The sequence below is a fragment of the Branchiostoma lanceolatum genome, chromosome 9, assembly GCF_035083965.1.
Source record: "Branchiostoma lanceolatum isolate klBraLanc5 chromosome 9, klBraLanc5.hap2, whole genome shotgun sequence".
Taxonomy (NCBI): Eukaryota; Metazoa; Chordata; class Leptocardii; order Amphioxiformes; family Branchiostomatidae; genus Branchiostoma; species Branchiostoma lanceolatum.
The window spans coordinates 15,337,535-15,358,832 of NC_089730.1; the positions used below are offsets into that span (position 1 = coordinate 15,337,535).

The 21,298-nt window shown below is 42.6% G+C and overlaps 2 protein-coding genes across 4 annotated transcripts in view; both read left to right on the top strand.

Moving 5' to 3' along the window:
• Positions 1-438: 438 nt before the first annotated feature.
• On the top strand, positions 439-8,150 carry LOC136442073 (malignant fibrous histiocytoma-amplified sequence 1 homolog). 2 transcript variants are annotated; one of them, XM_066438687.1, is made up of 8 exons: positions 439-1,059; positions 2,576-3,641; positions 3,884-4,621; positions 4,964-5,078; positions 5,350-5,530; positions 5,959-6,158; positions 6,324-6,515; positions 6,830-8,150. In XM_066438687.1, the coding sequence occupies exons 2-8, from the start codon at positions 2,661-2,663 to the stop codon at positions 6,955-6,957; spliced, it is 2,535 nt and encodes an 844-aa protein (XP_066294784.1). In that variant the 5' UTR covers positions 439-1,059; positions 2,576-2,660; the 3' UTR covers positions 6,958-8,150. The 2 variants fall into 2 exon arrangements, with proteins under 2 accessions (XP_066294784.1, XP_066294785.1); XM_066438688.1 differs by lacking the exon at positions 439-1,059 and having other exon boundaries at positions 2,378-3,641.
• A 2,034-nt stretch (positions 8,151-10,184) lies between these two features.
• The window catches only part of LOC136442068 (microtubule organization protein AKNA-like), a 31,713-nt gene continuing 20,599 nt past the window's right edge, over positions 10,185-21,298 (top strand). For both annotated transcript variants that reach the window (XM_066438680.1, XM_066438681.1), the window contains exons 1-4: positions 10,185-10,370; positions 16,443-18,231; positions 19,067-19,154; positions 20,110-20,297. In XM_066438680.1, the coding sequence (XP_066294777.1) occupies positions 16,657-18,231; positions 19,067-19,154; positions 20,110-20,297 (1,851 nt within the window). In that variant the 5' untranslated portion in view covers positions 10,185-10,370; positions 16,443-16,656. The remainder of the gene's footprint in view (positions 10,371-16,442; positions 18,232-19,066; positions 19,155-20,109; positions 20,298-21,298) is intronic.

The following is a 21,298-nucleotide window of genomic DNA, read 5'->3' on the forward strand; positions in this document are numbered from 1 at the left end:
CTGTTCGTGGTGCTTCTAGCGGACGAAAGTACTAATGCACCAGGTAACCTACAGTACAAGCCTCCACCCACCTTGCGGAAAAGCATGGGGCTACAGTGCTATACGCGGAGCCTATAACCTCCCAATGGCAGGAACTTGACGTATATGTTCTCGAGTTCAAGTGGCTTTAAAGCATTCATGTGGGTCAGATACGGTCATTGGATGGGTCAACAATGATGCCAACAAATGTTGAAAGCATAGTCAGTCAAGCGGTACTAACTTGGTTGACGTTTTATGTACTCTCCAAGCAGAGGTTGAATGGGCAGATCGTCACCGTTTTATCATATGCCGTCATTTTTTGTTGCTAGCCCATTAGAATGGGCTAGCAACAAAAAATGACGGCATATGATAAAACGGTGACGATCTGCCCATTCAACCTCTGCTTGGAGAGTAGTTTTATGGACTTTGTACATTCTTTATTTACAGTAATGACAGAGTGATTCGTAGTGTAGATTTAAAAGCCGGTTTCCCCCGGATCCAGCGTAGCAGGTGCAAGATTTAGATTCCTGGGAAAGGTCGACGATAGAATCTTTCTCGTGACGCTACGTCAATTTTCCCGCCCCAAATAAGTCGAAACCACCTGTTGTGTCACGTAGCGTTACCCACACGCATTGTGAAACACGTTCCGTAATTTTGTCAGACCACACAGTGACCTCCTTGGTTGGCCTCCTTTACTTAAGTACCTTAAGGCGGTGAGGGGTGATGAAACAAATATTCTTCCTTGGGCTACTCCCGGAGTGACGAAATGGAAACAAACGCAAACAGGCCACGAGGAAAATCCAAACAAAAAGAACACAGTACGCATGCACACGGTGCCCATAACGTCACCGTCAGCCAATCGCAGCAATCTATTATAAAGCAAATATCAACCTGCGTGGTTTCCTGGTAGTCACAATATTTAGAAACGTCATTTTTTCCCGCGTAAGTCCAGCGTGTTGCGTCTTGCGAAGAGTCTACAGTACGCTTTGACGGTACAGGGACAACTTTTACATTGAGGGTGTTGAAGACGCACAATACCAGGTATGTAGAACACATATACTGTTTGCTACTGTTTGTAAAAGCGAGCATATCTGCTATTGTCCGTCGTTAGAGACAATTTCACACCGCTCAGAACTAGTAGGGTAAACGTCAACGATGAAACGAGCGATAGAACTTTTGTTTCATGACAGTCGCAAAATTTTGAATCCAGAATGACACCTGTCCTATGTCCTATCTCTCCAGTCAGATATGTAGCATGGACTTGGATGTGAGACGAGTACTGAAAGTGATGAAAGTTGAACCTAGGAAAACGAGCCCAAAACATATATATATATATATATCATTTCGCTGATGACAAGACCAACTCAGCTGTGTCATTGTTTACCTGAGTGGGCGAAGGGGTCGGGTTTTTAAACACGTCAGTTATGACACGATCATATCGCGAGTAGAAGAAACGTTGTTAGCGAGTCCTATACCAAACCGCAACAGAATGAAAGAACTGTGTTTATCCTTTTTCACGAACAAACATAAACATATAGTGCACATAAGCCGGTGATTAGGGAAGAAGTTGTATAATGAGAATGGATTGTATGTCCTTGAATGTCACGGGTTTTCCATAGCGTGTATTTAGACACGTCAGATGTAGTTCATCAGACAGCGCGTTAATTACGTATCAGGTCAAAAGTTCAGATCAACCTGCAATCTGATGAGAGGGTAGTTTTTATTTGCCAATCCACATTGTGGGTAAAACTAGGGGAGAGGTCATGACAACGAGTGGAACTTTTCATGCATCTTTTCTGAGGTGTTAGTAATGGTATCTATATTGCCGTTTTCTTGAAAATTAAGCCGTACGTAAAGCAACGTACTACGCCAGCCGTTGATTGAGATTATACAGTGAGAGTGAAAGGAAAAATAACAATTATGGCATTTCCCCCACCCTACTACCCTTTGACTGAAAACATTGTTGTTATGTACTTGATATGGTTCATCAGTATCCATGAAACTGTAAGCTCTAAAGAAAAGGCCGCAGGTGCATGAACCTGTGTATAGATAGCCATCGTGTAGTGGCCGAGGTGCCTAGTTGGGGAATCCCCCACCAACTGGTTACGTCATCGCCCCCTCGTAACTCAGCGAACTATGCTAACTTTGGGACAGGTGGTGCATTGTTCACAGGAAGGCATACACACTTCTGACTAGGAAGCCGCAAGATTGTTATCGGTTCATGTGGCACGTGTTGTGGACTTCTGTTTGGAAGAAGCAGCAATAGCAACATTCGTGTCCAACTTGAAACTAGTACAGTCTAAACGTCCTGAAAGAAATAAGTAGCAGCCTTGAGTTGTAGTGAGCAGCAATTGGTCAAGTACAAGTGTTCTATTTGGACACTTATATGATGTTAGATATGAAGCGAAGAAAGAAACCGTTGAGACGTCAAGTTGGGCAACAAGCCAAGCGTGACGTCAACACCAACAATACGTCATTGTCGTCATGGGAACAGCGATGACACTGATACCCAAAATAGAAATGATCTCACTTCATTCTTTCGCTTCGTTACTTTCAGATAGAACTGCTGTCCTCATACATCGAGGTTCTACCACCGTCAGTGCAATAGTTCTGTTAGCAGATTTGTGTGCTTAAATACGAGTATGGCGGGCCAGAAATCAATTGATCTGGAATGCAAAAGACTCACAGAAATTCCAGACGACGTTCTCTCTCTGACGTCGGCACACATGATCAACCTACGTCACAACAAGATCAAAACGTTACCACCAGGTTTTGGACTTTGCTTCCAAGCGACTTTGAAGCGGCTGTGGCTCTGGCGCAACCAGTTTACAGAGTTTCCCGATGTCGTATTGCAACTGTCTAACTTAGAAATTCTAGACTTGAGAGAGAACTTTATTTGTACACTGCCACCGAATATTTCTGTGCTCCAGAAGTTGCAGAAGCTCTGGCTGTGTGAGAACAAGTCAGACTCGCTCCCGGACAGTATCTGCGTCATGGAAAATCTGACAGAACTCATGGCCCATCGCAATAACCTCACTACTCTGCCGTTCGGCTTCGGTCGTCTGAAACTGAAGCATCTCAATTTAGACGAAAACCCTCTCATACAACCACCGCTGGAGGTTTGCAATGAAGGCATCAGTGCAATAGCCGCTTACCAGAAAGAGCTAGAGGAAGCTAAAATGACCGTCGCTGTGCCCCCTCGTCTGAAGATAGTCGTGCTTGGGAAGCTGATGGCGGGAAAGACCAGCCTAGTCGCGGCCTTGACAAGAGCTGTGTCAAGATTGACAAAGGAGGAAGCGAGAACACACTGCATGGAGGTTAAGGAATGGGTCTTGAACGAATCCGAACTCAGTCACATCACTGGAGCAACCGGCAACATCAAGATACAAGAGTTTGTGTTCGAGGTTTATGACGTAGGCGGACACGACACGTATCACACGGTCCTGCCCTTCTTCATCACTGCGCATGCGCTGCAGCTGTTGATAGTGGACCTGAGCGAGTACCAGACGGAGGACTTTGAAATCGCCGTGGGCTACTGGATACGGACCGTCAGTGCGCGTGCGCCGGGAGCCACAGTCTGTGTAGTAGGGACGAAGACTGACAAACTGGAATCTCAGGAACAGGTGAGGGGGAATTTTCTCAACAAGGAGAGAACGGGAGAGCAAAAGAAGAAATGGATGAATGAATGAATGAATGAATCGATGGAAGAATGAACTTGTTATTAAATAGATGGATGGATGGATGGATGGATGGATGGATGGATGGATAGATAGAGGGATGAATGAAAGTGAAGTGTTCGTTTTCAAAACACCTGTCTGATATACATGCTTGGGAACATGTTTTCAACGTACCAACTTTCTTGCAGGTTGACAGGGTGCACAATAAACTGAGACACGACATCGACCAGATGCTGGACGCGGAACGCTCTCAGCTTAGGCAGGAAATCGAACATCTTAAGAAAATCTTAGAAGAACCGTTTGACGACAACTCAAGTACCGACGTCAACGTCCTGTCGGACGCCAAGCGCAGCTCCGTCCGTGAAAGGTTAGCCCTCTTGCGGAGCATGGAGGATCTGCAACCAAAGATCGTTCTCCAGAACACCGTGAGTTCTTCCGACGAGCTTCAGGGCATCGCACAACTCAAGACCACGATCCTGTCTTTCGCTACCGATCAGCAACTCTTCCCTAACGTCAGATGTTCGATTCCAAAATGTTGGGATCTACTCCTGGGCCTTCTTGAATCGGCGAGGGCAACCAACAGTGGTAACTCTGACAACGTTGTACCGAGAATTTGTCTTCCTTTTGATCAGGTGAGAGAGATGGGTAAGACCGTTAGCCTCAGCGGAGAAAACCTCAACTCGGCTCTGTCCTATCTTCACGACACCGGCCGGATCATCCACTACAAGGACAGCCCTTCTCTACGGAAGCACGTCTTCCACAACCCGACAGCGCTGATCCAAGTCCTCCGTGCCGTCCAGCACCACGACGTGGCACAACTCTTCGACCCGTCGCACTCCGGGTTCGACTACCTGTCCAACTCTGGTCTGCAGAAAGCGCGCGAAAACTTGGACAAGCACGGACTGGTCAGGACAAAAGAGCTAAAGGTAACTTTATTCTTGAATAGTTTTATCAGATTGGTATGTCACTGAGTAAAACACTCTTTGACTTTGTACACATCCAAGTGTTTGTCACCTTCCTCATGGCAATTCTCACTGGTTCACTGAACTGCAGCTATAGGTGTCGCTGCTTACAGATGCGGTCCCATAAGTGAAGTATTTACATTTATACATTCATAATTGATACGGTGTTCACAATGTTTAAAGCTTACGTTTTACGTTGCAGCAGACATATTTGTGAGACCCATTTCTTTCGTTCAAACCATGAGATGGCTATAGCTTGTTGACGCCTTTGAACTACATGTATTGTTTCTCTTTCGTACGCTTCAGGTGATGTTGAGAGACCACGTGCGTACGGAGACAGAGGTGCATGCCGTACTGTCCCTGGTGGAGAGGTTCGGGCTGTGCTACCGGCTGGGAACCGAGGAAATGACCGACAGTATAGGTCAGTCTCGTTCCCAGGAAACGTCAAACGACAATCGGACCGGAAACAGTAACACAAAATATCGTTTCCCCTGGCAAAAACAATCTAATATTATATTCATCAGCAAGTAAAGCTGTTCTGATAGCTTTTTGTTATCCTCTATCGTCTTAATTTGGTTAGATATCTTCATGTCCGAGACACTTACCCATCTCATATTTTGCCAACGCATCAGGGGTGGAGCCCTTCTGCATATGACACCATGCACTATTAAAGAGTGTTTACATTTTCTTAGACCGCCCGACAGAGTGGTACCGATTTCCCCGACCTTCTACCTGGGTGGACTACAACACCTGGTCCGAGGACGTGCCGGAAGGGGTGGAGGAGCTACAGATCGGCTGCCGTGTGCTCGGGTCCTTCCCGACAGGCCTGTTCCAGAGGCTGTGCAGTAACGCGCACAAGTTCCTTCAGTACAGGTAGGGACACGTCTTACCCTGTCTTAGAACAGACTAGTCGATTCTTGCTGTTTTTGGTGACGCGTCAGGGGCTAGCCTAAGTTTTATTTGTTTGTGTAGCCGGCCCCCTTTCCACTAGACGGCGATCGCTGATCTGAGCGACCGTACAGCAGCCAGATTGCATTATTGTAACCCTTGATTTCATAATCATGATATGATTCAAGATAAAAAAAAGTTTGGTTCAAAAGACAAAAAGTACAAAAAACGCTTTTAAAATTCGTTCTTCATCTATGTAATTCGTTGAGCGATCTGTCAAATGTCTATTCGATCACAGTAGTCGCACCGCGGTCGCACCAAAAGGGGAGGGTCATGCGACTGTTCAACTTTTTCTTTTAATTTTTTTTGTCTGTGGGCAAAATCATTTGCTAATTTACATATGGTATCATCAGGTGGGACCGAGCTGACCGGGTTCTTGGTAGCACCGGGACAAGACTAGTCCACTTGCAGCACAGGGGGGACAAGCGGACGAGTCACGACCACATCACCATGGCAACCAGGGGGCAAGCCGAGGACGCCTCCGACCTCTTGGCAGCGGTACTGCAGGTCCAACACGAGTTAGAACTGTTGATGGCCGAGTACCCTGCTGTAGGTACGTTGGTTCATCCCACCTGTTGATTTCGTCATTAGACGATGGTCTAAACCATTCTGAGAAGGGGGAGTAACAGCAGTAAGAACATCCCATACTAGTATTCTCTCTTGTAAGGAAGATGACCGTAAGACGACTTAGACTGTTTTTCAATGATTTTGTTCCCAGTGTCCGATTTCTACGTGACCTGTCACCACTGCTTGAGGGTAGGTGTCGAGGAACCGCATCGTTTCCCAGGGACCGTGATGAGGCGCCCCCACGCGGTTGACATTGGAACCGTAGAGTGCCCCGTAGCAGACCATGGACAGGTGAACGCTGCGCTGGTCCTGCCACCACACGAGTGTGACGTCCACGTCTCGGGTTAGTCGAATTCTAGCAAACTTTCGACTTAGCCACATTCCTTTCTTTAGAATATTTGTGTGTAAACAAACTATTCTACAAAAGAGCAAATGTGTCTCTCCTTGAAAAACTCGCAGAGAAAGTCTTAGAGTAGGACTGTTGTTTTCCTACTTAGAATTCTGCTTGGGCTACAAACAAGGCTGGGAATGAGTCTGTGTACGTTACTAATCACTTATGTGAGGCCATCGTCGACCCGTTAGCAAGCCCGTGTACCTTAATTCCCATCACGTTACACATGTACAATCTCATCACAGTCTTTTTATCGTCTTTCACAGGTCTCGACGGATCTCGCCAGGCTGCCTATAATGTCACCAACATCAGCACCACACAGAATTACAACGCGTGTCAGTTTGGCAACAACAATCAGCTGATCCAGAACCCATGCCCTGAGAATGACGAGTAGAAAAGACCAAGCTACAAATGTATAGCCGTACATGTATGTTAACCTTGCCAGGGCAGTTTTCACACGTGAAACACGTCGTCCAAAAAGAACAAACACGCACAGAATGTATGAGGAAACTATATATGGTGTATATGGTGTTGCCCTGTATCAAAAGTATGGGCCTGTTTTGTGTATGTACGTGTAAGTAGTACAAGCAGCAAGGAAGTAGCCGATATACCGGCAGTCGTCAGGTTCAGTGTCGCCACGCTGTTAAAGTAGTCACAAAAGAACTCAACTGACCTGCACTTGAGACACATAAGGTGGGAATATGGACCAAATCTCCCGTGTATTTTCTCCTTCGCTCATTCCACCGGTGATTCGAAGTTTATTGTCACGCCGAGTACTAGTGACGACTGGCCATGTCGGCCCCCGAACCAGTCAAACAACTTCCTCAAGTTCACACGATACTAGTTCCCCCCGTGTAAGGAACGCCACCTCTAACCTGTTTCGACACGCATGCATTGTTTTATACGCAAACAAAACTACCGTCAACTTTCGTCAGGAATCCTAGAACGCACGCTTTTAGTAGTCCTCCATGTTTGTTCAATGGGAAGTTTATCCACGCAGTTTTGATTGCCTGCTTCAAGTACATTTCCAATGGCCATGGTGTGTAATCTTAGTCCACCAGACGACTTGAAAGTCACCTTGAGTACCTACTTGTAATTCTAAGTTGCACACGGTTCTGTCACTAGGGATCACGATACGGTTCCACAGCTCTTAAGAACGCAGAACTTTTTCCACGCAGATTGAGACTTACATGTTGTATACAGGGCGGAACAAGGTTACATGCAAGTCACGGGTACTACCCCACAAACATTGCAAAGGGACTTTGCATACTTCTATCGTACTGTTAGGGACAACACTGGATACTTTTGCTGTACTATGGTGTTACCATCCCATGTTATCTCCTAAATTAATAGTTAACGAAATTTTCCTTGCTAAATTGATTTGTTATGTTGAACAATTTTCATCTGTGTAACTTGACCATTTGAACTTAAATTAAGAACAAACGTATTCCATGTGCTGCGATTAGTGTAATGTTAGCAAGACGGATACCGTGTAAATGAACCAGTGGTATCCACTGTTGGAAACTCTGCTGTAATCGGAGATGTAAGAATAAGATGTACCTCGATTATTTTGAGGGATAGTAGGGGATTGTTGGGTATAGAGGTTCTTTTTACAACAACCAGGTAATCTTACCTGCTGACGTTTCGGTATCTGTCAGATACCTTCTTCAGAGCTTCTGACTGGAGTGCTGCTTCTCACCGCTATAAGTAGCCGATGTAGGTGGCGCTTTTGCGGTGAGAACACTGTCCCAAATGCGGCTGAGTTTGTATGCCCCCTCGTCTCGGTTCATCACCGGTGCTGTCTTCCTTATCCAGACCGCCTCCTTAATCCACCGGGTGCGTCTGTTGTCCTCTCTGTCGATGACCTTTGCCCCCTCCCAGTCAATGATGCAGTTGTGTCTGGCAATGTGGTCAGTGATTGCCGATTTTTTGTCTACTTGTTGTGCTTGTCTTTTCTGTGACCTTGTGTACTTTACCACTTCAATGCTGTCGGCTTCTTTCTTGTGTTCGTCCAATCTAGTCCCAAAGGTCCTTCCTGTTTCACCTATGTAGACTTCGTTGCAGCTCTTACATGGAATTTTGTACACACAATCAGTTTTTACTAAGTCATCCAGTTTATCCTTGGGGTGCACTAGCAGACTCCTGAGTGTCGTTTTCGGCCTAACTGCTGTGGAAACATTGTGTTTCCTAAAAACTCTCTCCAACGGCTCCGTGACCCCTTTGATGTATGGGATGACCACCATAGCTCTTGCTTTTTCTTCTTGTTTCTTACTCTTGTCTTTCTGTTTTGGTCTGCTCTTTTGTTGTTCCACTTTCTTGAATGTCCACTGGGGGTAGCCACAGTGGACTGGATGACTTAGTAAAAACTGATTGTGTGTACAAAATTCCATGTAAGAGCTGCAACGAAGTCTACATAGGTGAAACAGGAAGGACCTTTGGGACTAGATTGGACGAACACAAGAAAGAAGCCGACAGCATTGAAGTGGTAAAGTACACAAGGTCACAGAAAAGACAAGCACAACAAATAGACAAAAAATCGGCAATCACTGACCACATTGCCAGACACAACTGCATCATTGACTGGGAGGGGGCAAAGGTCATCGACAGAGAGGACAACAGACGCACCCGGTGGATTAAGGAGGCGGTCTGGATAAGGAAGACAGCACCGGTGATGAACCGAGACGAGGGGGCATACAAACTCAGCCGCATTTGGGACAGTGTTCTCACCGCAAAAGCGCCACCTACATCGGCTACTTATAGCGGTGAGAAGCAGCACTCCAGTCAGAAGCTCTGAAGAAGGTATCTGACAGATACCGAAACGTCAGCAGGTAAGATTACCTGGTTGTTGTAAAAAGAACCTCTATACCCTATATTTTACCAACCTGATGAAATTATTTTCGGTAGGGGATTGTTTTCGGACGCCTCGCCTTTTACATAGTAATAGTACCTTGTGGAAGTTTAGTAATGCCGTGGTTGCAATTGACCTCACACGTATGTTTATATTGTATCATATAGAACTTTGAAAATATAAAAAAGTGGACATTTTTGATGATTCTACTCAATACACATGTGTCAAATTTTATCTTAATATCTTTTCGTATCATATATAGTCTGTGTGTTTGGATGCTTTCTTGCTTCAATTCAGGCGATACCCTGACCCGTACAAGTAGCTTGATGAAGTACTCAGCAAGTGAAAACTTCATTACATAATGGCTCCCACCGTTGAGTCGTACCGTGCCAGGCTGGAACCTCATGTGATGCGGATAGTTATCACACGGTCCAGAACACCCGTATCAGTAGCCTCTACCAGGCTCCGTCCTATCGTTGGGAAAATAGCAGAAATCAGCCGAGGTACTTCGCTATACAGGGTAGGTCCGCTATACAGTGAAGCTCCATTATCGATAATGGAGCTTCACTGTATAGCGGACCTACCCTGTCTAGCGGAGTACCTCGGCTGATTTCTGCTATTTTCCCAACGATAGGACGGAGCCTGGTAGAGGCTACCGTATCAGGCCCAGGCGTGACATAAAGTGCAGTACAACTTTGGCGGCTTCGCTGTGCTAAACTGCCATCTAGCGGTTTTATCAAGAACTGCAGGAGGCGCGTCAGAGGTGGCGAAATCGAGGCTGGGCAGCCATTTTGAATGTTAATTTGAAAGTGGGCACGTTTACGTTTACGTTCGTTGTGACTTTTTCATTACTTCTCGGGGCAAACTTTTCAGCCTCTGGTGTTTATACAAAAACTCCCCTTGAGTGTCCGGGTGTTTAGACAACAACGTGGCCAACAAAGTCTTCACTTCTCGCCCAGGTAAGGAAGTTTGAGCGATTTTGTTTCTTCAGATTTTTTAGAAGCGTCTTTTGTTGACGATTTCGATCTGTGTTTTTTGGTCGCTTTTTCCTAGATCGGAGCAACTTTTCTCACCTCTTTCCCCTTGAACATACTAAGGACTTATCTGCCAACGTAAAGACCATATTTTTTAAGCAATGGAGGGACAAAGACGAGGAAATGTTAGCAAAGTTTGATTCCACTTCCGCACTCTTCCCGAGTAGTCGGAGTTGGGGAGGGGGGCGGATAGAATCACACACAGATGTTACAAACATAGGTATTCGTCATCTAAAGTCTCAGTATGCCTTATGAATGAAAATCATACTAAAGCCTCAACCTAAGTGAGTTACGTACTTTCTTAACTCTCCCTGGTTTAATTCTTTTGTTTTATTTCCATTTGTTCATACCAAAACGGTCTATTGTTAAATAAATTTGTACATAGAATGTACACCAAGAACAATTGCAAATAAAGATAACATACATTTGTGCCAATTTATCAACTCGAGATCAAATGTAGCAGAAGAAAAGGTGTCTTTTCTTTTGGGTTGACTTCCAAAATGTAACGTTACTGTAACGTTATGTAGTCTCCAAGCAGACCTACGGGTTGGCAAAGACCGTATCCAACAGGCAGAAGGAGTTTTCATAGCCAACCCAAGGCTATAAAAACGCCTTCTGCCTATTGGATATGTTCTTTGCCAACCCGTAGGTCTGCTTGGAGACTAACGTTATGTACAAATTTATTAAACAATAGATTATACATGTAGAAGCCAAGACTTACTCATACTAGTATTACGAATTGTGTATTTGCATTTGAGACAGCGTTGTATTGTGTGATGAACATACATGTAGTAAATATATTCAAAGGCAAATATCAGGGCACTTATTCAAACAGCACCGTCTCTTGCAGCACTATGCAAATTGTGACTCAAGCGTACATACAAACAATGTAGTTTTTATGTACATGTAACTCTAGATCCTGTTTAGAATGTTGACAGTTTTGAATGTATGTAATTGTTCTTTTTTCCCTACATTTTCTAATAAGTCTACTTCAAATGTAATATAGAGCCTAGTACCTCCTATGCCTCCCAGACACTCGTAAACTTGCTTTTTTTTCTGTCATGCAGATTTTGACCCACTTTTGACTGTTTTTGCCATAGCAACTGAATGATTACTCTTTAGCTGTCGTCTCAGCATTTCTTAAGGTCTAGGACACTTTGGTTTAATTATACAGTACATTGTTCAAGTATAGGGGCAGCAAAGGTATGGTGAATTATTGTATCAATTTGTCAAGTTCTTTACATCACTTGGCATTCTCAGGTTGACACTTGAAAAAAAAGGCAAGTCTATTGTGCCTAGAAGCACAAACTTGTTGTATGTGACTCGTGATCAGTATTTTCAAGAAACTGGTTATTGTCATTTAGTTTAGAAGTCCTGAATTGATGAGGTATGTGGTTTAATTATCATGATCCAAGCGAGACAAGACAAAATTGTAGCTATCTCATCATCAGGTTTGATCATCAATTGATGATCACTTGTTTACTGTCAAGCTGTCCTGAATTTTACTACTATTCAAAATTACAAAGGTTAGTTGTGCCATGTTATTCCTGGCTCAACCCTAGATGATCTGTGATTTTTAGTGTTACTCCCTAAAAGTTGTACTCTAGTCTTCATTGACTATAGATGTGTTATTTTCTGAACTTGTGGCATCGCGATGGTATAATGATAAGGTGTTTGGTACATGTATAAGTGTTTGGTCCAGTACCAAGGACCTTGGTTCGAAAACCCTGACATGCCCCGTTGACATTGTGCCTTTGGGATTTGGGAAAGGCACTTAACATGAATTTTCTCGCTTCACTTAGTCTAAGGTGAACATCAGTACTTATAGCTTTGGTTAGGGACGTCCCTCGTACAAGACGTTAAATTGAGCCACATCAGTGATATCAAAGTCAAGCAGAGGTCTTGTCTCGTATGAGTGGATGGAATGAATCTGCCTGAATATGCAGCTAAAAGTTAGTAAAACTCTTCAGTACAAACCTGGTGTGTTACGCCGTGAGACAGTTTACTCGGTATGCAGTACAAAAAACAAACAAACAAACAAAAGGACTCTATCTTGGACATGTATGTGTGATAGTCTCGGCATGTAGACCATGTCGGTACCAAAGACGACAGATCCTTGTTACCAGAGATACAGGCCTCCGGGCTGTTTGCATTATTTGCAGACATGCCACACGGACTGTTGACAGTCGGCTGACAACACAGGCTCCAGGACTGACCAGAATTCTAATCATGTGGACGTATCTAGGGCTGGGTTATGGTGTGTGTGACAAGGTACTGGTACACATGCTGGGTCAGTTGGTCATAGGCTTCTCTCAGGACGTAGAAAGTTGTTTCTCAGTGGATGTTGCAGGTTGCTTAAGGTACTACAGTGCTCACGTTTTCCTGTGTGTCTTAATATAACTTCAACTTATGAAGAAGAAGAAGAAGTCTCAAGATAAGAATGTGACCTGTTATCTAAATTTGTGTCTTTCAGTTTCAGTGGACTGTCTTTTCCTCAATTCCTGAAACCCTAGCCTGTAAACAACTTAACTTTATTACAACATCCTTGATAGTAGGAAGTTACTAGGAACAAAGATGTGTGGAATTCTGTATTAACAAATGAAACAAGGATGCTGTCACTGTGTTGAACATTGAAGCAGACCTACATGCAACAGTTGAGAAAATAGAGACTAGAACTAGTCTTAGCAGAAGGGAAAAGGAAATATCCTAATCATGCATTATCATGTACATGTACATTTTCTTACTCCAAGCCAGAAAACAACAGTAAATTTGAATTTAACTAAGTTTCAATATTGTTTTTTTCATAGGAATTCACATTAAGCTTAAACTGTTTTACTATGTACATGTAGTATGATATAATATTGTCAACACTGGGGCGTCCTCTTTAGATTGAATTGCGATCAATACTCAGAAATACGTATGCATTTGCTATTGTGTAACACCTGGTCTTTCAAATTCAATATAGTAATGCAACAAGCTGCTACACTGTGTCTGAAAACAGATTTAAGCTAGAAGGTTTGTTTCTTAAAAAGGCGGTTTTACCGTTTAACTTTTACCCCATACAGGTACATATACCATTACAAAAGACATGTTTGCTTTTACTTTAGAATAACAAACAGCAATACTAATGGCTGTAACACCACTATGAAGGCATGAATAATTCAAACTTGTCACTTTTGTTTTAAACCTAAAGCTAGCGAAAGTAGTTTCTGGAAAAAAAGTGAAAGCACTACCAACAACCTGTTGAAATAAATGTAAAGTTTTGGGTTTTAGTTGACTACTAGTATGATCATAAAATGTTGTGTAATTACATGTATAAATGTATTTTTATTTTGTTACTTTTCTTTGCAGTTCAGTGTTAGCATCATAAATCGTATCCTTGCGAATAAAGATATCTCATATCAGATCTTAGTAGACCCCCTATGTTGATCAGTTTCAGGCAAAGTCTATATGTTTACAGTATTGAGTTATGACCTACTTGTAATACAGTTGTATATTGAAGGCCTGCCTTCTAAACTGTACATAGTTACTTATGTCAACACAGATTAGTTACAGCTACTGTGTTTACATACAAACTGTGGTCTTGTTTGCTTTAGCCAACTGACAATGTGTCAAACTGTTATAAGTGGGTTCTTGAGTGTTGAACGTTGGTTCGCTTTGATATAACAAGTAACAGTGGAAGTATATACACAGCATGTGTCATTTGAAACACAACAAGTGTACCTCTCAAATTTGTGTTCAAACTTTAATGCTGGGAGGGGGGTCTGGGTGTAATTTGTCAAATTGAAATACTGGGTGCACAACGTGCACTAAATTGTGTACCCAAAATTGGAGCTGTGCACCTAATTTTTGACTGGGTGCACCAGTGCACGTAGATATTTTTGTAGGCCATAGCGGAATTAACCAGTGTACATTTTTCTAGCAATCTAAGTGCTGTATCAGAAGAAAGAAGCAATATAACCTTTGCTGTAGCGTACTTAAAAGAATTAATTGTTAGAAATTTTGAAGTTAGCATTAGAATTTGATATTTCAGATTGAAGTTTTTAAGAGAGGCAGTAGAGTAAACTTTGTAAATACGTTTTGCTGATATTCTACTTTATATAATGTTGTACAAATATTTCTTTCTTTCTCAGTTTCTGTGCTCCTAAATTTCTACGTTAGGTGTACCAGTGCACCTGTTACCAAAAATGAATTTCAACCCCTGCTTTATGTTTTCAAATGTAGTTCAGCACACCACAATGAAGCATTATGCTCACCTACAGGTACAGTATATGGAACAAGGCCTGGGTGTTAGCAACGAGAGGGCGTCTTCGCTAGGATACAGCCTATTTTATTCTCATTACTAAAGATTGTGGCCTTTTCGTGAATGAGTTTTCGAAAGGTATTCCGGGGTTAGATACAGAATAAGGTCACAGATCGGCTCTACTTGAAGTGAAAACATCAACAGCCGTTCCAACTGTTGCTGTTCTGCTGCAGGCCACAGAACAGTAATTAAGCTTCCTATCTTAATATATGGCAATCATGTAAGAAAGAAGCTGTCAAAAGTCACCTACCAGAGTTTTAGTCCATGAAAAACATGCATTGGCAGGGCTGTCAGGCCCCCAAAGTTTCAATCTAGAGCAAAATTTCAACTTTCTAATCGGCGGAACCCCTACGAATCCGAGCCTGTTTACCAAAGTTGACCTCTGACCCCCTTCTCCACCTGATAATCACACAAAAACAGCAAACTTTGCAGGCCTACAGACACCACAAACATGGATGAAAGTCTGATTTTTCAACTTAATAAGAAGGTAAAAACCCTTACCTGTAAAATCCAGCTACAAAATATCAACATATCCTGGAAAAAAGCCCCTTTACAGCTACCTTTACCAAGGGTACCAAACCTATTTCCATGGGCTAAAAGTTGGCCTTCTGCGCCTGCGCCAATTACCGGTCTGTCCCCTGCAGGCCACAGAACAGTAATTAAGCTTCCTATCTTAATATATGGCAATCATGTAAGAAAGAAGCTGTCAAAAGTCACCTACCAGAGTTTTAGTCCATGAAAAACATGCATTGGCAGGGCTGTCAGGCCCCCAAAGTTTCAATCTAGAGCAAAATTTCAACTTTCTAATCGGCGGAACCCCTACGAATCCGAGCCTGTTTACCAAAGTTGACCTCTGACCCCCTTCTCCACCTGATAATCACACAAAAACAGCAAACTTTGCAGGCCTACAGACACCACAAACATGGATGAAAGTCTGATTTTTCAACTTAATAAGAAGGTAAAAACCCTTACCTGTAAAATCCAGCTACAAAATATCAACATATCCTGGAAAAAAGCCCCTTTACAGCTACCTTTACCAAGGGTACCAAACCTATTTCCATGGGCTAAAAGTTGGCCTTCTGCGCCTGCGCCAATTACCGGTCTGTCCCCACCAGAACACATTCCTGTAACTGTAGGCTGTAACTGGACCCAAAACCCAGTGTGTTATTCGCAAAAACATTGCCGTTTGTTTGTAAAGGCTCTGAAGGCAATTTTTTTGTATGTAATGTAGTCCCTCCCCAAATATACTGACTAGTTGATAAGCTCCATGTGGACCATCAATACACCTTCCGTGAGTCCTAAAGTTAAACTCTTGCGTTTCCATACCTTCTCTCAAGAGACTAGATAAAGCTGCTATTAGCAGAATCTTAAGATGATTACTATTACAGTGTGTAGACAACAGACAGATTGGTATTTTTTAAAGTAAGAAATTCAAATTGTAAACTTCAAAAAAACTATTCAGGTAAAATTGCTTTTTGTTGTTGTTTGATTTAAAAACATTCAAGTCAAAAACAAATACTAGTTTACTAGTATCAAGATAGATTCTTAATACATGTGTAACAATCATTATGTAGGTTTTGTATTACTTGTAATTGGACTGTTCCATGGGGAATAGTCCATATATAGCAGCCATCATTAATTGCTATTACATGTATGTATTAATAATCCATTGTTTTCTTTTGTTATCATTGCAGGTGTGCTTTAGATGGAGACACAGTGACCTTTGACCCACTTGGTTAGCTTTTAAAAATGGAAGGTATGCATGAGAACACTAGAACAAAGGCCCCGGCGGAACACACACAGGAGTGCCTTTATACAGCCAAGTACAGTCACAAGAGCTCTCACGTTTCAATGTAGCGAGAATTTGAAGTGCAACGCTGACTGAGCCAAGCATGCGGAAAAGAAAACATGGCACACAGGAGCGGTAAGAAGGATCTTTTACTGGACGACCAGGGAATTCTATTGGACGATGACGACGATGAACCGGTCAGGCAACGGGGTGGACGTCAACGTGACGTTACGTTCGACGATTCCCATCCGTTCACGGACGAACCTACGCTAAATCTGAGCGAATTTGAAGACTCCATCAAGGAAGAGATAGAGTATGGAGAGGGTGGCCAGTCGGAAGAGGAATTTGGAGGAGATGGTTTGGACTACGGGGCGGGATTCGAACCTGCGGTTTTCAAAAGAGTAAGAGCTGGCTCACAAACACATGACAGCCTGGCTGAGTTTGAAGCAATAGAGCAGAATCTGTTACAAGATGGCTCACATGCAAGTGCCTTATTCGAGAGAAGTAGAGAACACTCAGGCGATAGGTCAAGGGACGAAGTTTCCTTCCAGAGTAACGACTTCGAGAATTCACCTGCTGATCAGTATGAGCAGTACCTCTCAGAACAGGAACATGGTGGATCAGGAAATGAATTCTCCCCAGGTGGTGAAGAGCAGCACTCTCCAGGGCTGGACGACTTTGCAGCAATGTACGGCAGCCAATCAGCAAGGAGCTATGATGATGGACAGTATGCAAATGAGGAGGGTATTGGAGAGGATGTTAGCAGACTGGTTGGTGAGGAAAGCTTTCCTAGGAACTCCTTTCTAGACAGCTCGCTCTTAAATGAAACTGTCATTCCAATTAATGCATCAGATAGTACGTATGAGAAAACCCCTCAACCGACATTTGATCATTCCACGAATTCTACACCAAGTCCTTCCAAACGTAGGGTGTCGGACCTTCAGAGTTCAGGGGATCGTTTATTAGTCCCCCCCTCAAAGACTCCATTGACAAGTACGCCGAATTCTCCAACTGACGGTAAAAGACCAGACATCTCTGTACAGTCTGTCAGAGAGGAAGACTCGGAAAGCAGAACACCGGTTAGAAGACCTGACTCGGATTTGGATTTGTCATATAGCGGTTTCCATGAGAGAGTCTCGGAGATAGCTAAGAGGGATGCTGCCATCTTGAGACCGAGGTTCACCACCTACGGAGCCGAGACGAAATTCTCGCCGCCGAAAACACGACGGAGTCCGCCGACGGACAGTGGCAAGAAGGCGAGTAATGTCTCCTTCAAGATTGACCGTTCTAGCGGGAGAATCCTCGGTGTTTCTCAGTCGACTCCTCAGTCCGATCCAAGTAAGAACACTTCCTTAAGGGAGAGGAGAAGAAGAAACAGGATGAGTCGTGTAGAGTCAGGTTCAAGGTCAAGAGGGAGAACAGAAACAGAAGCGTCCGTAAGTGATCTAGATGTAGACGCTAGCGGCCGCTCTGACGTCTCTCGCTCAGAGTTGTCCCAAAGACTCAAAGACGAGGTAAAGAGCAAAACGGAAACGTCGGAACAGCTGAGAGAGCTACAGGAGGAATATGACAACTTGTTGGCAAAGTACGCCCTCGCCGAGGTGACCATCGACCATCTGAGACTGGGGGCAAAGGTCAACTTGTACTCAGATCCCCCCAAACCTGCACCTGCATTTGTTGGGTCCATTCCTCAGGTAAGGGTTTGTTTTACTAATTGAGGTCAATTCTTTGGGTTATGCTATTCACCCTTTTGCAATATACATTACCCATGTCCTTTAACAGTTACTAGTATTAACTAGTGATAACGTCTCATATAGGTGTTCTGGACCGGGTGATATATTTTGGGTAACTTATCAGACGGGCTTCTACTTTGTATCACACAGGATTCCATAGGAATTAATTTGTGCGTCACTGTAAACGATTTGGATGTTGGAATTGTTACCTCGGGTGATAAAGAACTCTATTGTAATCATGTGATTAGACACCTTATGGGATATATTTTGTGTAGTGTAATTATTACACCAAAACCATCATTCATATTTTGACAACTATGATTAACATTGAGTAGTCGATCAATCGTGACAGGAAGTCAGAGTGATGTTATTTTGGGAACAAGCCAAATTCCCAACCTTTCAAAAGATTAATATTTCTAAAGGGGAGCTTTTATGGGCTGAATGGCTTGACCTTTTGTAATGTTGATTTATTAATGTAAGTTGCAGTATTATGTGACATGTATTATTCTATCTGCAGGGTATATCGATGATGACATTTTCAAATAAACAAAAATGTTTAGTCTTATAATCAGGATTTAGTTAAAGACAAAGAGATCATTATGCACTTGGAATATTTTCATATGACACTATGGAATAAGTGGAATTGGTGATGACAGTTTAGATATTCCATTGGTTTTGTGTCTAATTAATGACATTATGGTGACTAAACTGTCACAACAGTTTTATAGTTTATCATCATAAATTTTCCCTTGACAAAGTCTTTTCACCATAGAATGTTTCTTATTTCTGCCGGCAGCCCCATAAGATCCAGATGGTGAACATCCCGCGTAGCCAGCGCGCACAACTGGACCGGACAGCGGAACACAGGCCGCAAGCTGTTACCGGTCGGTTTGAACATACTTCAGGAGTTCACTTTGTTATTGTAATTATGTGCTAGTGATAGTTTTCTATTGTAAAGGGTTGAAGGTGTTGTCATCATTCTCCTATATCAACGCAGCAAGTTGCCAAGTTGTAAAGGAGAACAGAGCCTGATGTCACAACAACTCAACATCTCTTGTGCTGTTTTAATCACTGGTTTGAAGATTTTATGTCATTTGAAAATAAAAACTTACTTTCCATAATGCTAACATGCATATACATAATACCAGTAGTAATTTAATTTTAAAGGATTTTCCTGTTTTTTCTTGTTTTTTTCTTGTACAAAAAAAATTAATCTTTCGGCAAGCATATTTTTCTGTATACAACAATGTTTCAAGAAAATTTAAGAAACCAATCAATTTCTTGTGCTAACAATTATCAATGGGCCAATGCTTCTAGAATATTGTTCCTGTGGTCAGAATTTATTTTTAAAAGGCATGCATGCTGAATTTTTCATACCTATAGAATGAGATTCTTGTAAGATTTATAGGTTTTTGTTCCATGGAATACCTTAAGCTTTCTGTCCTGACTGATTTTCTTACACCTTTGCGTCTTGTACACCTTTCCAAAGGTTCTACATATAGGTCGTTTTTGTGGGATCTGTTACAGATGTTATATTACAAGCTGTCACAAGTGTTAGTTGTTGGCTTTTGTGTGAACTGACTTATTGTGTCAGGTTGTGGGAAAACACATATGGTTATTGGAAAACTGTAGAGTATGACATATAATGTGCACCTAGTAGTGACCTAGTCACTTTGTGTAAAATCTTTTTGTAAAGGATTCTAGATATATTACATCATTATAAGAATATGGGTGTTATTTTTCTCTAAGACAGTGTTTTACATTTCAAGGAATGTTCTTTCAACACACTTAACATAATGTAATAAAAAAATCATCAATTTCTGATATTTTTTGTTGCAGCTACCCTGTCCCCACCCCAGCCCTCCCACAGTAGACTGACCCAGACAGGGATGACTGCAGGAAGCTCTGCTGCAGGGACTGACCCATTTGTAGGTGAGGGGGAGGAAGACCCTACCCTCACAGCCACCGCCAGTGGAGAGAGTCTGAAAGTGGCACTTTTGTTACAGGCAGCCAGTTTAGAGGATCAGGTAAGCATTACATATGACCTACATCATTCTTTCTTTTACATTCTAGAAAATAATTGCTGACAACCAACTCACATATTAAGGCCACACCATTTCTATTTGTTGACTCTCTGATTTAAAAAAATTGAAATATAATGTACAAACAGTTTCAGGGAGTGACTATACAATGTATTAAGAAAGATGCAAGTTTTCCTCACAGCCTTCTGTTTTCATCTAAACGCTAGCTGAGAACCAAAGAAATAAACTTATGTGGCCCAAGCAATTAGCTCTATTTCATGCATTGTTTTTAAATATTTGTTCAACACAAAGACTTAATACTTTGATCTTGTTAAGAGGGTCTGCATGCCCTTTTTCGTGAAGCGTAATGAGCGATTTCAATTCACCGTTATTCGTTACCGGCCGCCCTGAATTTACCGTTAAGCGTTATCGGTATATTAATCGTGAAGCGTTACTGGTCGTTTTAATTTCTCGTTAAGCGTTATTTGTCATTCTGAATTCAACGTTAATCGTTATTGAGTAATTCCTCGTTACGCAGGAAAAAGCATTTCAGTGGGTCAAGATTTAAAAATTTTCTCCAGGGAGCACACGGCTCCGGCGAAAATATGTCGGCAGGGCGCCCCCCACAAAATTTCAAGCTGAAACACTTCTATTTTTCACTCTACCAGCAAAGTTTTCTCCTCAAAATTCAGGAAATTAAGGGTTTCGCGGTTCAAGATTTAAAAATTTTCCCGGGGGGCATGCCGGGCCTCCGTCGAAAAACACTGTCAGGAGGGCGTCGACCCCCAAACTCAAGCTGAAACTCGTCTGTATTTTTTCACAAACAGAGATATCATTAAACTTAACTTAAATTACCAGTAATATTTGCCCATCGAAATGCAAGAAATAGCGTTTCAGGGTGTCAAGAATTTTCCCCGGGAGCATGTCGCAGCTCCGGCGAGGTCTGGAGGGCGTGACGCCCCTCAAAAACAAGCTGAAATTCTTCTGTATTCTTTTTTTCAAATAGA